Genomic DNA, 18,542 nt, shown 5'->3' on the forward strand with positions numbered 1-18,542 from the left:
AAGGAAAAGGAAAAGGAAAAGGAAAAGGAAAAGGAAAAGGAAAAGGAGAGAAGGAAAAGGAGAGAAGGAAAAGGAGAGAAGGAAAAGGAGAGAAGGAAAAGGAAAAGGAAAAGAAGAGAAGGAAAGGAGAAAGATTTTGAGACAAAACCCCCAAATCTTTGAATGTGCCTTTTAAAGGAATCTATCCAGATGGTTGAAACAAGATATTACAACATATTTCAAGACTTTTGTATATTTCCCTCCTATCCATCTTTTTTATGGCTTAGTGTTTCAGCTGAATTTGTCCAAATCCCTGTATAGCTTCAGTTTCCTTGAAAAACCACTTTCCAGCCAATGAATTATTCATTGAGGATATTTCACTTTATTTCTGGCTCCTTGCCTTCTCTGAAGCCTCTAAATCTTTGGGATGGGAGTGGACAAACTCCTCCTGCCTTCATCCCTCCAAGCTCTTGTCCATCACAATTCTCCTTTGAGGACAGTGGACTCTCCTGAGAAGGGATCAAAATGCAATTTCAGCAGCAGCAGCCACCTCCACTTTGGAGGAACCAGTGTCCTATAAGCTCAAAGGCAGCCCAGTTGTCCATGTTGAACCTGTTCCATTTCCTTTTAATGACTGTACCTCATGGGCTTACTTACCTGTCACTGAGACACTAGTTCCTAATCTGCAGCACTGATCACTGGTGAAATAATTGTGTAACCCCAGTCACCAGTTCAATAGCCACTTATTTTTTTGTCTTCACTAGAGTTCAGAAGCCTCAAAGCAAAAACAGCCATGGGAAGAACCTCCTCAGCATTGTCAGTGAGTGAGAGGCTGTTGTGAAGGGGTGAGGTTTTGCCACCAGCACAGCCTGTAACACTGCTGACCCACATGTCCTGTGGACACAGGTGTAAATGGAGAATCTGACAACAAGCAGCTACACCATGGCTTGGAAGATCTGCCAGAATCTGTGGTCGCAGCCCTAGTGCCACACACTGCTTTCAATTAGAAGTTTGCAGATGAGCCTGCATGGTGGTCCAAGACACACTCCAAGGGTGATAGCAGTTCCCAGTTCAAAAATCTGTGACCCATTCGAACATTTCATAGAAACACAAAAATAAGAAAGCATTGTGCTAAGAAAAAGCTTGTTCTGATCTAAATTGCCAGCTTTCTATACAGCTAATCACCGTGCTCCAAAGGGTCAGACACTTTCTGATTAACACTCATCTTTCATTAGTTGCATTTGGGTTTGTTGCTGTTTGGAGACAAAGGGTGATCTTATTCTAGACAATTCTGTTTACTTGTCTCTGCTTCCACACAGCCATATATACCATAAAATCTCGTATCTGGCAGGGAAAATAAAAACTATATAAAAATTAATGTTCTAAAATAGCCTGTTGCTATTACAATTTTTTAGAAAGGCAAGTTAAATACTCTTTGAAGAGATAGATAATTAAAACTTAGGAAATACTCAGACTAATCTGAGTTTGTGGGCAACAGCAAGTCTGGTAAACTGGTGACTAAAATCTCATACTTCATACTAAGTTATTTCTGTATGTGGATTATCACCATTTTAATATTCTTTCAATTCAATTTAACAGCATCATCAAATAAACATAGCTTCAGGCAAACGTAGTTTTAGCTGGATTTTCCCTGAGCAAAATCTGTGTCAATCCATATTGTCTGTATCTCTATGTGCTGAAAAGAAATCTGCTGCAAATACTTGGAGCAACGGATTAACATCTGAATGCAGTTATGACATTGTAGGTAAAAATGTGTTTCATGATGATAAACTACAACTACTTGAACTTGATGATTTCGAAGAAGTAGAACAATCACTTGGTCTCATTTTCCAGGTAAAAGACAGCACTTGCAGAACGAGGACTGCGACACAAACAATAACAAACAATCATAGTTCCACTTTAAGAACTGATCCTATCTTCTGCAGTTCAACAGATGTTTTGTCATTATTGTTGAGGTGAAAACAGATATGCAAATGTAAACATTAAATATCTTGATACACACATAGAGCAGGCAGGCACACACCTATTCTGGCCCTGGTCTTGCCCCCCAAAATCAATTACAGGCTGCCTTTGATATTTTTCTCAACCTATATGGATATTTTATTTCCTGAAAAAACCTATATTTTTTCAGGCAACACCCTATGCCACACACATGGATGGAAACAAAGTGGGAGGTAATATGCAACAAAATGGCCACCAAAGTAACCAAGAGCACCCTCTGCACATAACTAAAGTACCACTGTATTTAACTCTGGGGAGAGCCGAGCATCACTGTTAACAATGGTTGAAACCACTGGCAGGAACTCAAACACCACATACTGCATGCAGATGATTTTAATAAGATACAGTGTTTAGACCGCAAAGGATACACTCCAGAGTAGCTCTATATATATTTGTTTACTTAATTGAAGGGGTGGAATACCATAGGCAACCTAAATACTGCATTTATTCTATGCACAGCAGTCGGTCTAGTGTCACAGACACAATATACACCACCCTTCTATGAAGTTAATTACTTAGCCCTCATCTAGATTAATGTCTGTTGTGATTTATTTCTTTGCAATTCACCAGCAGGGTCTGATTTAACTAGTGCTGCCTTAGTAAAAAAAAGACAAAATATTAGCTTATATCAAAAACCCCCAACTGAAACAAAAACTAAATCAATTTTCAGCAAACTTTGACTTTTTTCTTCTAAGGAGAACAGTAACTTCTGAATTGTTACACAGTTGATTCCAAATTATGTTTTGAATACCAAGCTAACAATGGTGTTATTTTAATAATTTATATGTAATGTGCAAAGATATGCTGTACAAAGGGCCTACATAGGAACTGAAGCATTTGAATGCCCATTAATTCTTCTCTAAACTTAGTACTCTTTGTCTGCATCAGTCATCTCGATGCCAGTCTAACAGGAGAACAAAATAAAACATAGTCCGTAAATTATACATACATGACACATAAATGCATGTTAACAGAACATTACGAATGCAGACTGTAACACTTCAAAGATAGGAAATGTCAGAGTTAAGACTAACTCCCTCAATTTGAGCATGTTATTAATTTTGCATTATGGTACTGTCTTTAATCTTAAAAAGAAAAAAAAAAAGAAGAAAAAGTAAGAAACAACAAAACCTGTGCTAGAAGCGAAGACCAATTATGGAAAACTTCAGCCTGAAGGATTACAACTTGATAGGGCATATGGAAAAGAAAACAGGGAAGTGCAAAGTTATCTTTAATTGCAGACAATGCTACAGTTCCACCTCTAATACCAGAGTTGGCTCAGGCTCTCCTGAATTAACCAGAAAGAATGATGTCCAAGCTATCAAACAGATAATGCCTCCCTCAACTAACGTACCAAGTGCTGCACTTGACATTGACTACAGAGGATAAAACATCGAGTAATCATCAGTCGTCCTGAAAGAGTTGACTGCAAACTGAAATTTCAGTAACTTGTATTTCCTTAAATCACCTCTTATTTTTAAAAGGCTAAGGTTGACTATAAGCTTACAGCTTGTTCTTAAAGCCCACTGAAGTGCTTTCACCAGTCATATTGGGAGGAGCCTCTCCTATGCATCTCTCTCGAGGGATACTTTCAATGGCAGAGACTATTGGTCTGTAAGTCCTTGGAAACAGAAGAGATTTAATGCAACTAATCAGCAGAAAGAGCATCTGCCATGCTTGAGGAAAGCTCACAATTTTGCTTCAACAGAGGTGGTGCCCTAAGCAATAAAGTTCTTGCAGTTCCTGCCATTCCACTTCTTCTGTAATGCCATCAGTTTACATGTGGGTTGAGAAAAACAGTGAGGCATGCTGCCTGCCATTCATCTCCCATGGGGATCTCAGTCCTGTTCCAGTTGTCATTTCTCAAAATAATTGAAACTTCCGGGAATTTTTAACGTGTTTCAGGACATACAACATTTGGAGCTAAGGGATCAGGATTCCTCCTCTACCAAATTATGTTATCAGCTGTCATTATTACACAAGGAAGCCTAAAAATACCAAATGAACTAAACTAGAAGGTAAGGCACCCTCGACCTGTTTTTTCCAATACCTACTATTTTTTTTTACTGACAACTACATTGATTGGAAGAATGGGCCCATCGCTCTCACTTGAAATACCAGAGCTTCAGCTTGTAGGGTAGCTATGCTGGCAAAGGTGCCTCCCTGGAAGTTCAGCTGTGGAAAGGACTGTTGCCTCAGGGAAGAAATAAATCATATTCTGCTCAGCTTGCTTCCCATCCAAACCAAGCTGGCCGTGTCCATGCCATGGAAACCTGGCAGGACAAGAACTGTAAAGGACTTCTGCCACAGCTTTCTGGCTCTCAGTTGGCAAATGGACTTGCACCATAAGCAGCTTATAAACTGCTCAAAGATTTTAGTTTGCAGGAGAGTTGCTGCCTTCTCTGAGATTGTGTACACATCCCATTATCTGCAAGAGCTCATCCATCATGAAACAGCAGCGGGTTTTATTTTGTAGCTTTTCTTTTTTTTTTTTCATTTCAGACATAGATTCTTCCATCACTTTAGGCACTGGAGTATACATTTCACATTTAAATTAAACACAGAATATAGAATTTTAGCTGCAAAATAGGATGTATTAAGGCCCAGAGTTATCCTCAGTTGATATTTTAGGTTTAACTGTTAGTTTCCAAGTCATGAATTAAGTATTTTTTCATGTTCAAAATACAGACCCTTTTGCAAACCATAAAGATGGAAAACATAGTTAAGGATTCTCAAAATGAAAACTGCTACTGGATGTGACAGGTTCAAACCACAGAAGCCCCCTGAAAAAAATTAATTATACAAAGCAGCTCTTGTTTCAGAAGTGTTTTAACACCACAATAAGTCACGGATTTCTATGAAATTTACAAATTGCTGCACACAAACTGAGCTTAAACTAAATTTTGTACTTGGCAATTTTCCTTTTCCATACTCTCTGTTACTTAAAGCTATGGACATTTTTCAGTAACACTTCTTTTTACATCAGAAAGGGGGTAAAAAGTTTCAGAGAAAATGTCACCCTATAGACTAACTAGATAATTAAAATACATACTCTGTGACACTATTAACATGCATTGACTACAGCTATGCTCTGCCACAGTGTTCCACGATACAGGGTTAGGATGGGGGCAGACCAGCTAAAGCTGAGACCACTGTCTCAGCTACAAGTATCATAGAAAGCCTGGACCCAGATTATCTTTTCCACTAAGCCTCTTGACAAGTTTTCAGGAGAAGCAGTAACTGAGGAGGAGCTTGTAGTGAAGCCCCCAGCAGTGCCCATGTGGACAGAGTGGTATGTCTGATCTGGACGTCCCTTTGCTCTTTTCCTCTTGCCCTTTACAAGGCTTCCCACCTCAGCAGGAAAATACCAGCAGGAAGACTGTCACACACAGCTCTCCCTTCTCCCCCTCCTGCAGGCTGCACTGTGCAGAAAGGGAATGATCTCTTACAGATTCTCTTCTGCCGCTCTCATCACTCCGTTATCTGAGTGCCTTCCAATAATGCATTAAGCTACATGATTAACTCCTGTCACATGTGGCTTGTTCTCTCTGATCCTCTCTGCAGGGGGAGGATCTGGGCCTTTGCAAAGGAAAAGGAAACATAAGTCAGCTTTAAAAGTAGTGTGCAAATGAATAAAAAGGACTAGGGCCAAAGTTTTGTCGGTTGGTTGACTGGGTTTCTTAAGGTTTTTATTTCATATGATGAGGAGTTGAATAATTCTTCTAAAAGGTATTTGTGTCATATTGGAAACTCATGTCTTTTTACCCTGTGAAATTCTCTGGGGAGACAGCTAGTAAGCTGTCTCTGGAGAACTGCTGAACTATTTCATCATAAGCACATGGAAGCTAAGAATGAAGAATCAACTGAATTTTTAGGATGACCATTTAAAACCTCCCACTCTTTCTGTCTGTTTTCACTAATACCGATTTAATTTCACTGTCTAATCAACAACAAATGAGAAAAAAGGTACTTTCATTAAAAATCTGGTACTTCCTTCTTTAATTTTAACAAGTAACATTCAGATAGTAAAATGAAAGTGGAATTTCATGTCCATTTATCTGGAGAGAGAAACAGAAGAAACTGTTGTTGCCAAGAACAAGCAAATATCCGGGCACGGGCAGGAAAGTGACCCTATACAGCAGGTGTGACCCACTTCTGCATCACGCACAAACACATCACAAAATCCTGCTGACAGGCTCCACTTTGAGAGGATGTTTGTCCCACTGTCTCTACCCACTCTGGGACTTCAGCCTTCTGGAAGTTAAAAATATTCTTCTAATTTCTGACTCAAATTTCTGAATACACGGCCAGCTTGCAGCCACATGCGCTGGTGGCAGCGTGTCCTCAGCTCCACTAGCTCTCCTCCTCTGGCCCCAAGCACTCCTATCTCTGCAGGAACATGAAACATCGGTATTGTCACCAGGCTCACGCTTCCCGGGCCTAATCAAACCCAGTTCTTCTGTCCCTTTCTACAGGCTACTCTCCTCTCCGCATAACCCAGATCCACATCCCTCCCTGACATGTTTCAAGAGTTCCTTTTTAAAATAAAATATTTTTTAAACAAAAGAGTAAGTGATTTTGCACTCACAGTGCAAGCAGAATATGACCTGGAAGAGATAAACGGGAAAAAAAAATAATAGAAGGTGGATGAGAAGCTGCTTCTTTCACAAAGGTGCAAAGAGCATTAGCAAAGTTTTGATCTTTTAAACAACATCAGTTTTATGAAGCTGCTTTGTAAGTCCAAAGCCCATGATGAGGGAGACTGAGAAGGGCAGAGAGCCAGTGATGCCACATGATATGCAAGAGGTGGCAGAGAAAGAGAAGTTCAAGGCCCCAGGCTGGCACTGGAGATAAAGAGTTCCAATCCTCAGCAACCAGCCTTAGGTAACTCAGATTAATTAGATCACGGCTCAGTTTTCCCTCTTGAAAAGCACTTCCCTAATAAAGATTGTTATTAGGAACACAAGCCTCCATTCCAGCTTCTTTAAGTACCCAAACAGACTGAAAGAACGAGGTAACTCATATCGCTTTCTATTTCTTATCAAACTAATACAACCTCACTGACAGGCAAACAGCCATCAATAGGTGTGTATAGGGAAATTTATACTCAGAGGTATAAACTTACGCATTTCTATGTATGGATTTAGCTAAGCTTCATTTTAAAATGTAGAAGTATATAAACACTTGGTTTTAACTTATCAATATAACACTGTTTTTCTACAGAGGAATAAACCAGTGCTTATATAAAGACCTCAAAGCGTTCACAGTAACCTAAAGTAATGAATATTGTAATGAGAAACACAAGTATTTAGGGTGATAATGACTGGACTTTGCTCTACTTAGATCAGCTCACCCCCTATGGAGGCTACCAAAGCTTCAAGATTTTATCACCCTAGTAATCAGCAATGGGTAATGGCCTTCATAAAACACAGTAATGAAACTGACTGATTTCAAACTAGTGCATTTTTTTCATTAGGGAGTTCTTATTTAACCTACTTCAAAAATCCCTTTGTGAATACTGACTATATCAGTCAAAATTGAAATGATGAGGAACGAGGAGCTTGTGCTGCTCAATATTTCAGATATTATTCAAGTAAAAAGCTGAAGTTCCTGGGGTTTTTTTTTTTGTCATCTCTAAATGCTTCCAGTTTTAAAAGTCTTTCAAGATTGAACATTAGAAAACTGGGGAAAAAGAAGAAACAAATCAAAACCTTAGTTCTTTGCATTTTCCAACAACTCATAAGAGATTCTGCTTTGTTAAAACATGTTTTTAAAATTCTCTGAGGCCAGGGTTCCAGCCTACCTAGCAGAAATATCAATGGTGAAATTTAATTATCCTTTATACCTGGATTGTGTATGTTCTTGTAACTATTGTGTCTTACTTAATCTTTGAATGTTTTTGAATAAAACTTGGTTGTAAGCACAACCCCTTATTATTGCTCGAATCTGCCTTCATGATATGTGCGTGAGCATTTATCTGTGTTCCAAGAATACTTGTAACTCAACACAGATTTTAAAATCAAATGTTTTATGGCGAGTCTCAACTCTGCTTTTGTGGCAAAAACATTTCCCAACTCAATATATGCTCTACAGAAGCTTTATGATAGCAAAAGCAAACCTACTGGAAAAATCTACCTGGATAACTACATGACACAAAATCTAGCTTCATATTTCTCTCTCTGGACTACAGCAGTTTTTAACTGCATGAAAGAGATGCTTGGATATGTATTTTCTGTACAAAATCTATAGTGAAACACGCGCATCACAAGACAGGAATACAAAGTACAAATCCTTCCCCACTCTAGCCAGAAAAACAAGTGACTCAGTAGTCGTGCTGAAATGTGAGAGCTGGTCACAAATATACATTTGTTTCTGTCTAGAACCCTAAGAATCTCAGAGCAGCTGTTAAAGGCTGCTGAAATCAAAGGAAATTATTTTATAGGCACCAGCGGGATATCCTTACTGTACACTTCATCCACAAACTTCAGGGCAGTTACCAGCTCCTCCCTCACTTGTCATGTACTTGAAAATGAGATATGGGATTAACACCTATCATGGAGCAAATGGGGAAGTACACAAACAACCTAACACAGCAGCCCTAAAAAGGCTTAAGGCAGTATTAACTCTAAAACCTAACAAGAGTCACACAACATCCATATGATTCTGATTTCACTGCACGGAAACGAGGACAGAGGTAATAACTGTACAAAGAATCCCAGGTAACTGCTTTCTTGGCAGAGCCAGCCTTCCTGGATGGTCTAGAGAAGGACATTTTCTCACTCCTCTCCAGTCCACCTGTCATACTAGTTGCCTTTTAAAAGCATGACTAGAACCAACTGCCTGAAAGACCACCTAACAGATGCAATAGTTTTTCCTGTAACCACTTTAACAAAATAATGTACTGCATTACTCTCCTTGTGATTAGTTTCAAACTCTGTGATCCTATGCTGCAAACTTACTTTATATTTTATTAGAATCAAATAATGAGTCATTGACTTACGGTTTCTATCTATGTACTCACAGTGCAAGCAGAATATGACCTGGAAGAGGTAAACCAGAAAAAAAAAGAAAAAGAAATAATAGAAGGTGGATGAGAAGCTGCTTCTTTTACAACCAAAGGTGCAAAGAGCATTTGCAATAAGCCAGGTAAGCAACAAACATGGTTGTTAGGCAATATTTATGACAGCAGGCACTGTGTAACATCACTGAAGCGTGCACAATGGGAGCAAGCTTTTTAGAAAATATATCTGCAGAACAGACATGCAGTTAGGTCTAACTATCAATCATCTGAACACGTGAATAAATCTATAGGCAGCAGTCCATGTTCTGTTAAAATCAACTTCTACCACACAGAAAACTTGCTGCCCAGCAAATAAGCCATAAGGCCACAGAAGCTAAAATATATTACACAAACTATCACAATAATAATATCACAACTATTATGCCAGCAAAAGTTTGAATATTTAGATCTTATGGAGACTAAACTGTATTTACAATGACTTTGTACAATGTATTTATATATACTAGTTAAGTTATATGGGTTTAAGATCCCATCACACTGAAACAATCAATTTTTGCATGTTTGGGTTTTGATTTCATTTTGTACTTCACACTCTTTAAATCAGTGCTTACTGATCCACAAGGGCACATCTATATGGGCTGTTTAAGTCTCCTCTCCGCTGGAAGTGTGTGTGTAACTCCCATTAATGCTAATGGGCATAAAGCACACGCATAGAGGAGAAAATAGACCCCTCACTGTGAAAATAAATGTGTTCAGTTATTTTCAGATGCGATGCCAAAATCAAACAACTAAAAGTACACAGTCAAAGGAGATAACACTATATCGCCTAACTGAAAGTGTCACCATTATTTTTAACTCCCTGGTCATGGACCCTGCCGTGTTCTTCATGTGTCTGACATTTCTTGTGTCATAAAGACCATGACTGGATAACATTAACATGGGCCAAATCCTAAATTCTTACATGAGCGAAAACAGCCCTGATCCCACACTCCTTACCTTCACAAAGGATGCAAGATTAGACCTTATGTCTTATGCTTTTCCCTTAGGTCATATTGTTTTCTTTTTATACCATATGGGTTAATAGCAGCAGTAAACTTCACTGCTCTCTAAAATAGTTCCTTAAAACCGTGATGAATCTATCAAAGTAAAATTCCTAGTACTTAATTTTTTCCTTAATGGTTGACAGCCTGATGTTTTCTGCTCTGATCAAAATTCACAGAGTCAATGCTGTCTAAGAAACAGGTAAGGAAAAACGTTTACCTAGTAAGGTGAAATTTAAAGATATCATGGTGTATTAAAATACAAATACAGTATTTTTTTTCTTCTGATGGAACCAGTGCTTTATGAGTTTACAGCTGATCTAATGTGACATTTGGAACAGTCACAGGAAAACAAAGGTTTTTGAAAGGGTGCAGTATAAGAGGAGCATTAATGGTTTTGGTGAGTGTATTTAGGGTCTTTTTAAAATGGCCTGATGACTTTCTAATGCAAGTAATCACAACCATCTTCCCAAATCAGGGAGATGCACCTTCAAACAAGTGGATGCTACTGAGTTATCAGCGAGGCAGAAATGAGTTCTTCCAGTGATGAGGCCTTTTCAGGAGCTGATGTTGTAGGAGGTGAGAAGAGTGCTGTTGCTGAAAGGTCACCTGTCACAGCTCAGTGTCAGGATTTGCAACACTGCTGGGTCAAATACCACAGTTAGCTGCTGCTGGGTGCTGTACAGCCCAGCTCCCAGCCCCTCAACCTGAGGCACATGCTTGCTTGCTCATCTACTCCCACATCAGTCGGTTCATGGAGAAAAACAGCCCAAAGAAAACAAACAAACAAATAAATAAATAAATACTTCTCTGCTGACCTAACTCCCTCTGCACGACGTGAATGATGACAAGCACTGCTACCTGCACAAAAGCTGGGCAGTAAGGGATGTGGCTAGAGATGGCTGGCAGGAGAACTTCCCCTTTTAAACTGTTAGACCAACCCCATCAGATCCCAGAATCAAACCCCTACAAAAAGGATAGTCAAAGGAGGACCCCAGCTGAGCCAAAAAACTGACCAGTGCCTGCACAGTGAAGTAAAGCACAATCCCTAAAGGCTGCCGTATTTCTGTACCAGACACTTCCAAAAGTGCATGTGCACCGTGAATCCCCTCTGCGTCACGCCTGAGGACAGCTAAGGACGGGATCTCTCATCAGAGATGAGCTCTTTACAGACTCTTTATAGACTGGCCCTCAGGGTTAACGACCCAAGAGGCTGCTACTCACTGTACATGCCCTTGGTTCCAGGCTCTTCATCTGCAAAGTATTTCTGCATCTCCCTTGAGGCTTTACAGCGAGAACAGTTGGGCTAGAGAACATATGAGCACCCTTCTCTTTTAAACCAGAAAAAGGCATTAATAACACAGCAGCCCTAGCAGTGTTGCAGCCCAGATGACCTCTCCTAAATTTCATACAGGAATTACTGCAGAGACTGATACAGCCGGAATGAACCAGGCAACAAATTAATGAGCTCCTTCATTCATTACAGAAGAGGAGGAGGGTTGGCAGTGGTCTGTCAGTAGCCATGTGGATGGACATCCATCGGTTTACTTAAGCACATATGGAACTGAGCTGGAGACACTGAGGCTCTGCATGGGCAGGGCACACAACATCCTTGAAGCAGAACCCCTTATGTAACACTGAACTGGACTCACACAAATCCATACTGTTGAACGACTCTGTTTTCTTTTTCAAGTAGTAGAAGCCTCTCTTTCTTTCTTATTTGAGTGTATCACTATGACTCATTTTGCAAGATGACGTCTTATTATACAGAGGAAAGGTCAAAAACGTCAGTATTGCTACTTCTGCATAGAACACTATTTTCTTCTGGGTGAGCTTGCAAGAGTAAATAGTCCTATGAATGATCTGGTGTATGATATGCAAAAAGAGACTTTTCTACAGCCCGTCTAGACTCCCAGACAAGATCAGTCAGTGCTGTCATCAAAGACATTTCCACAGCCTGTCGTATCGCTTGAAAGACAGAACAGTCATACAAAAATGAAAAATAAATAAAAACAGCTGACCTGCCAGTGTCACAGTGGAAATCTGAGCACAGTAACCTGAGACAATTTAGAGATTATGCTAACAATATGGCAAGAAGTTTCAGCAAACATTTGTGAGGAAAAGCAACTCCTGCACAAGTGAATGAAATCCAAAAATATGAGTCATGCACAAGCAATTTTGCTATGGGCCATAAAATCACTTTATGAGAGTTACAGATAATTCTGTATGCATTCTATAATGTTTCCCCACTGTGTAGAGATGGGTATCTCAGTATCCTATCACAGATAATGATGGAAAACAAATTCTCTACATAAAGGCTGACTGCTCAGAGATTCACCCTTAAATGTTCCAAGGGATTGTAATGCTGATGGAACACTTTATACCGCATTCATCAACAGAGTTAGATTCATCACTGCCAAACACACTGCAGTTTAGATGCTTGTTACAAGATGTAGCAGGGTGAATTGAGAGCAGCTTTAGACACAGAATATGCATCCTGCTATAGTCTATCACGCATGTACCTACCATCCTTCAAAATGACACCTCTCATTTCCTCCTGTTAATACTTTTGCATGTATTCAGACGTATGAAGCAGTATCAAAAGAACAGATGCATTCTCTACATGTCATGCTGACAAAAATTTACAGCAATAAGCCAGTCATGAAATAAGAGGTGCTGGAGTATAAAATGTGTACCCTTTAGGACCAGCTTTAGAACAGCACTGGCTCTTTTTGCACCTCAGTTTTTTCTCTTTATATTCTTTTAACTTTTTCCAACTGTACCCACAGAACCATTATAAAAAACAGTTTGAAAAACACTGGAAACTTTTAAAAGAGACTTCTCTCATGAGACTTTAACAAGTTAACTCTTTTGCAAGGTAGCCTTATGACTAACACACTGTTAGCAACCGAAATTCAAGGAGGACTCCACTGAAAGAATAAGACAGATTTCTTTCTTAAACTTGGATGTGGCAGTCTCCAGAGTTGAGCTTAAAAACGAAACAAAACAAAAAATCCCAACAAAACAAACAAACCACAGAAGAATCCCAAAAGAAGATACCTCTCCAACATCATAGACCCATATGCGGCCTTCTGAATCACCAACTGCTACCTCCTTCCCAGCCTGGGCCCAGCGGACACGGTTGAGGGCAGATGCTCCTTCTATGGTGACACTGACTGTGGGAACCTGTTGAAACAATAGGAACAGGAAGGACAATAAAATCACACTGCCTAGAAACCCAGGGGTCAGTTTTGAATGGCCCAGATGAGTCAAAGTCCCTTGGCATTTTTGGAAGAAACAAACAACTCTCATTGGGGGGGAGAAAAAAAACCGAAAGGGTTCATTGTTTCTTTGATCAGATGTGCTAAAAAGAGTAAGAGATTGCTTGGAATGAACAGTAAAGGGCTGTAAATGAAACCATTTTTTCCCCCTTAGCCCTGGAAACATGCAAAACTGCATCTGCTTTTTTCTTAAAAGTCACAAACATGACCAAGAACCAACTGAGAGTAGGATTTGGCTTCAGTCCTGCCCTGGCTCTGACTCAGGCCCAGATAACCTGACGGTCAGCAAACGCATCCTGGTATTCATGCTGACACACCCTTTGAATCCATATTCACCTCTGTGGCTAGATGCAGAGGTTGAAACTTAAGTATTATATCAGAAAAGTCCTGAGCTAATCACTTTAGAGTGAGGACATGGTAGAAGTGAGAACAGCTGAGCTAACATTTTGGAACTCCTACAATATATTCCCACAATTCTCTTTTACATCCCCAGGACATTACTTCTGCTTTAAATACACCTGGATGCTGTCCAATTCCTAACCCACCTCCCTGCCCCAAGTCAACCAACTTAACAGGTGATCCACAAGAATACATAAGGATTCTGATTAATGCGTGGGATGAATAAAGCAATGAACATGATCTTAAGAGAAGTATTTGTAATCTATGCTAGAATGAGGGCATCAAAAGATGCTGCAGGAGGAAGGAACTGCGTGGGTGTTTGTCCCAGTTAGGTGGATCACTCAGTTGATTTAGGTCACCTCATATGACAAATGACAGTAACCTGCAAGCCTACTAATGCTCCACCCAGCTGCCTTTAATAGGAGAGAACCTGCCTGAGCAAGGAGCCTGTAGCTTGGCATAGCAGTCTTCCAAACAAGGCTTTTTAGTTTCAGCATTTTTTAGGTCAAGGTAAATGGGATAGGATAGCTGCAAAAACAACTTGCTCCACCAGATCCATCCAGTGGGAAACGGTTTCAGTCACACTGTGAGATGACAAGGGAGTGTCCCAGGATCTATAAATGGGCATAGAATGGAGAGCAGTCCAGGTAAAACAAGGTAGCTGGACAAGAACCGGAGTCCAGGCTACCCTGGGAGGAGTGACAGGTACTCCTTCTGTCCTCATTGGCAGCACAGTGCAGCCGAAGTAGGAAGAAAGCAGCTTGAAGTCATATTAAAGCCTGGTCTGAACATCGACAAACTGGCAAGATTAACAAAAGCAGTATTTTGCTGACTTCATCTCGGTTCTCTGACTGTAGCTTTATACTTTTGTTGTGAGACAGGTCTAAAGATTCTGGAGAAAAATAATTTAAAAACGAACATTGTCCAGCTCCCATGCCAGTCTCCTCCTCAGCCCTATTGCCTTCATTGCGTCACACTAGATGAGTGACAGCAGGAAGCCAAACCTTTGCAGACTTGCTGAGACTCTCATTACAGCCGCAGCGTGTGCACTGCCACACCAGCAGCTGGACAAGGACTGGGGAGCAGGGCTGCTTCCCTTGACTCTGCCCCTGGAGGCTCCCTGCTCCCCCTCACCAACCCTGACACCAGGCTGCAAAACCAGCTGGCACCTCAAGCACAACGGTTCTGCCACAGCTAAAGCATCACCTCGGCAAACGGCTTCACGGTAGTGTCCTCAGCCCCACATGAGAAATGCAAGAGGATTTTGTTTGCAGAATGATGTAGAAATAATGCTGGATACCAATCAGAAAGCACATACCATCCTCCCCCCTCTAGGAAGTCATTCAAATGCAAATAACTACTGGACTCATCTCCCCATTGTGCAAGGCCTAGTCCTGTCCAAGGCAGTACCACCCAAAAAAACTGGCATGCACTAACTCCTTGTCCCAAGTCTGCTACCTGAGCAAGAGTCAATGGCCTTAAGCTGACATGGAGTCACCGATCCATGATAAAAATCACAGTAGAAAACAAACAAGTTTTACTGCTGTGATCACGGATTTCTGAAAAAAAAAAAAAAAATCCAGCCAAAATTAATTTCCTAACATTTGGAAATGGGTTTTTTGAAAGAGCTAAATGCCACATTTTACAGGACTAAGCCGCTAACCCAGCTATGTTTCTCAGAAAACTGCAGATCAAAGAAATGTGTTTCATGTACAAATATACAGTGTATATTTAGGACATTGAACTTTCACAGAAATCTTTCAGGAGGCTGAAATACATAACTCTAGAGCTGGGATTTGGTTTAGGTTTTTGTTTTTTGGGGTTTATTTTTTGTTGTTGTTAATACAGCATTTTTTCAGTGTTCCACATAAAAATAAGCAGCACAAATGCCGCAGACACAAAACACAACCCATACTTTTTTTCAAAACCTGATGGTTTTGAAAAATTCTGTTACTAATCCACAAAGCTATCTAACAATACAAAAAGCAATAATGAAACAGTCTTTAAAAATCTAAAGAAAAAGCCTTTTCTCCAGTGATATGCAGAGAAATATAGTCAAACCATAGTATCTTAAAATAGATTTGTCTGCTCTCAGTTGTGATAGTTTAAATTACACATGCCTATTTTAGATTTCAAGATAAGAATTTATTTGTAATAGTAGCATGATGTTTTTAAAATCACATTTGGAATACTTTATAAATTCTACGAAGTTTGTGCCTGTCAGATTTTAAACAATTTTGAAATGAAATTTTATCAGATAACAGATTAAGAAAGATGCAGTCAGAAAAACCTGCGTGATAAGAATATAGCTTTTTATTATTATTTTTATTGCCTATGTAGTGTCAAAACCTGCTTGCAAATACATCTGTTACCTGTTTCTAGAAATAGAAACTATCCTCACACTTTAAAAGCTAAGGTACAGCATGCAATAAACCCAAGAAACATCTCAATGGAATATAACAAGGAAGAAATAAGTGACTTTGTAAATCAGTTTCGTATCAGTTCATACATAAATAAGACTCATCAATCACCTACAGATCTTCTACAATCTTGATCAAAAAATAAATGTTACGGACACATAGGTAAGAAATCAGCATTTGCTATCCTGAAGCAAACCTCACTACACTGATCCATAAAAATAATATTCAGTTTGCAAAGAATGATGGAGTGGGTAAGGATTTTTTCTTTTAAATATTTTTTACACTACTTTACCAGATATAAAATAAAACGTGATAATTTTCCCTGCTCTTACAAAAATAATTTCTGATATGCAGAAATAAACATGAAGTACCCCAATAGTCTTGCAACTTTCCAACGAGATTTTGAAAATAATTATTACACCAATTAAATCCTTGGTACAGTCCAATGATCTATGTTATTTTGATCAGAAAGCATCTAGGTCTCAGGAAAAACGTTTCCAATAAATACAGAGAGTAACGCTAGCGGAAACTCTGTTGCAATTCAAAAATTTGAAGGTAGCATATTGTAACTAAACCCAGGTGTTTTCTTAATTGATTTCAAAATAATACCTAAATATTAACGCGGCTTATTCCCCAAATTAAACAAAGCCAGGACTCATTAATAACAATCACATCTCGTTCTTACACAGAGATTTTTATCAAGGCTAGTAGTTAAACACAGTAATAGACCTGTCATTTTCTACTGTCTTCACAAATACTTTGACATCACATATCTGACATCTAAAAGTAGTAATGATCTAAAAAATAGGTGTTTCAAGATCTTATTACAAAGGCAGAAGTGCTGACAAGGAGTTTTTCTTACCAAATAGCGGTGTAGACTTAAATGGCATAATCAATTACAGAAATCTTGAAAATTATTAGCTAATTACGACCTACCAGATAGAGGGTAAAAGCAAACAACGATCACTTTCAGTTACGATGCTTAGAACTGTTTGCAGTTCTCTCTTTCAGAGATACTTTTGTTGCTTCTCCTGCATAACAAAACTTCACATCTATTCAGAATCTGACCGTTTACCATTTATAAAGATTTTTAAATTTGTTTCATCAGTGCTCAGTAAAAAAACCAAGTGATATTTCTGTGTCCAGAGATCCAAATTTGATTCTCATAAAAATAAAAAGCTTGGATTCCATGGAAATAATTCCAGTCTGATCCTTACATGAGAGCTGATTTTGACCTCTCAGAACGGAAATAATTTGTGAAATCAGGGGGTGGCCTTGCATGCAGAATAAAAGCAGGATGAAGCTTGAAATTAATTCTTTTTTTCTGATGTTTCTATATATTTATATGTAAACACACTGAAAACACACAGCGGTTTGCTACGTACAGCCTTATTATTGATGGGAATGGGATCAAGCAGTCCATACTAATTTTTTGGAAAGAAATTATGGCCTCCTTGAGTAAAATGGCAAAACATCAGTTGATTTCAAGTAGAGCAGGATTTCAGCCCTGGTATTTGGGGGGAAAGGGTTTTTTTTTTCTTCTCAAAATGCTGGGGTTTATGCTCTGTGTTTAAGCCTGCATTAATGAGAACACCTGAAGGATATGTCCCTCCCTTCCCAAAATAAATTCTTAGGAGACTCCTCCTGTATATCCTCCAGCTGTATGTGCTCTAATTAAAAAGGCTGCACTGCTTCCTGCTCAAAGCACTTCAAAAGGCCTCACTGCTCCCCTTGACAGTGCAGTGCCCGGTGCTGGTTCCTCTTACCTGTCCATGCTTATTTATGGCAAGCACCACTCACTGGAAGCCATAAACTGTGCCCGTATTTTACTCTGACTGAAATGCATAGCACGTTTATGTGAAAGGTATATTAATGATCCAACTACTCTTAAATTTAAAAAAAAATTAAAATAACGTGTATGGAGGATAATAGTGCCTCTTGCTCTTCCATAGTCTCTTTTTTGGATATAAAAAAGAAATGTGCCAGCTAATATGTGAACTTTTGTTTTCTTACAGTCTGTTTGTTCTTAATGTTAAATTGCATTAAGGAAAAACATGCAAGACTTTGTGTGTGGAAAAAGACTTCAACTTTCATGCAGAAAACTGATTACTGGCCATCTAAGATTGACCTCAGGTGATGACAGGTTTGCTGAAAATCATTTTTGGGTGAAACTCAAATCCAGAAAAAAATATCAATTTAAGTGTCTGGCGTTTCTAAAATTTTGAAATAATAGGAGGAAAAAAACGGGGTTTCGCATATTTAGAAAGATGCTTTTTAAAAAACACCGGTTTATCAGTCTCAATCTCTGCTAAAAGTGCTCTGATTAATCCTTTCTCACCAGTGAAATTCAAAGGCGAGACCTTTCCTTTCCAATGGTCCC

At 39.2% G+C, this 18,542-nt stretch overlaps 1 protein-coding gene across 7 annotated transcripts in view; it reads right to left on the bottom strand.

Moving 5' to 3' along the window:
• The window catches only part of DYNC1I1 (dynein cytoplasmic 1 intermediate chain 1), a 186,485-nt gene that overhangs the window by 5,233 nt on the left and 162,710 nt on the right, over positions 1-18,542 (bottom strand). For all 7 annotated transcript variants that reach the window (XM_042044169.1, XM_042044171.1, XM_042044168.1 and 4 more), the window contains one exon: positions 13,123-13,248. In XM_042044169.1, the coding sequence (XP_041900103.1) occupies positions 13,123-13,248 (126 nt within the window). The remainder of the gene's footprint in view (positions 1-13,122; positions 13,249-18,542) is intronic.

Source organism: Corvus kubaryi, unplaced genomic scaffold (genome assembly GCF_017639235.1).
Source record: "Corvus kubaryi isolate FWS band 111438036 unplaced genomic scaffold, C.kubaryi_AGA036_p1.0 37398, whole genome shotgun sequence".
NCBI classification, from domain to species: domain Eukaryota; kingdom Metazoa; phylum Chordata; class Aves; order Passeriformes; family Corvidae; genus Corvus; species Corvus kubaryi.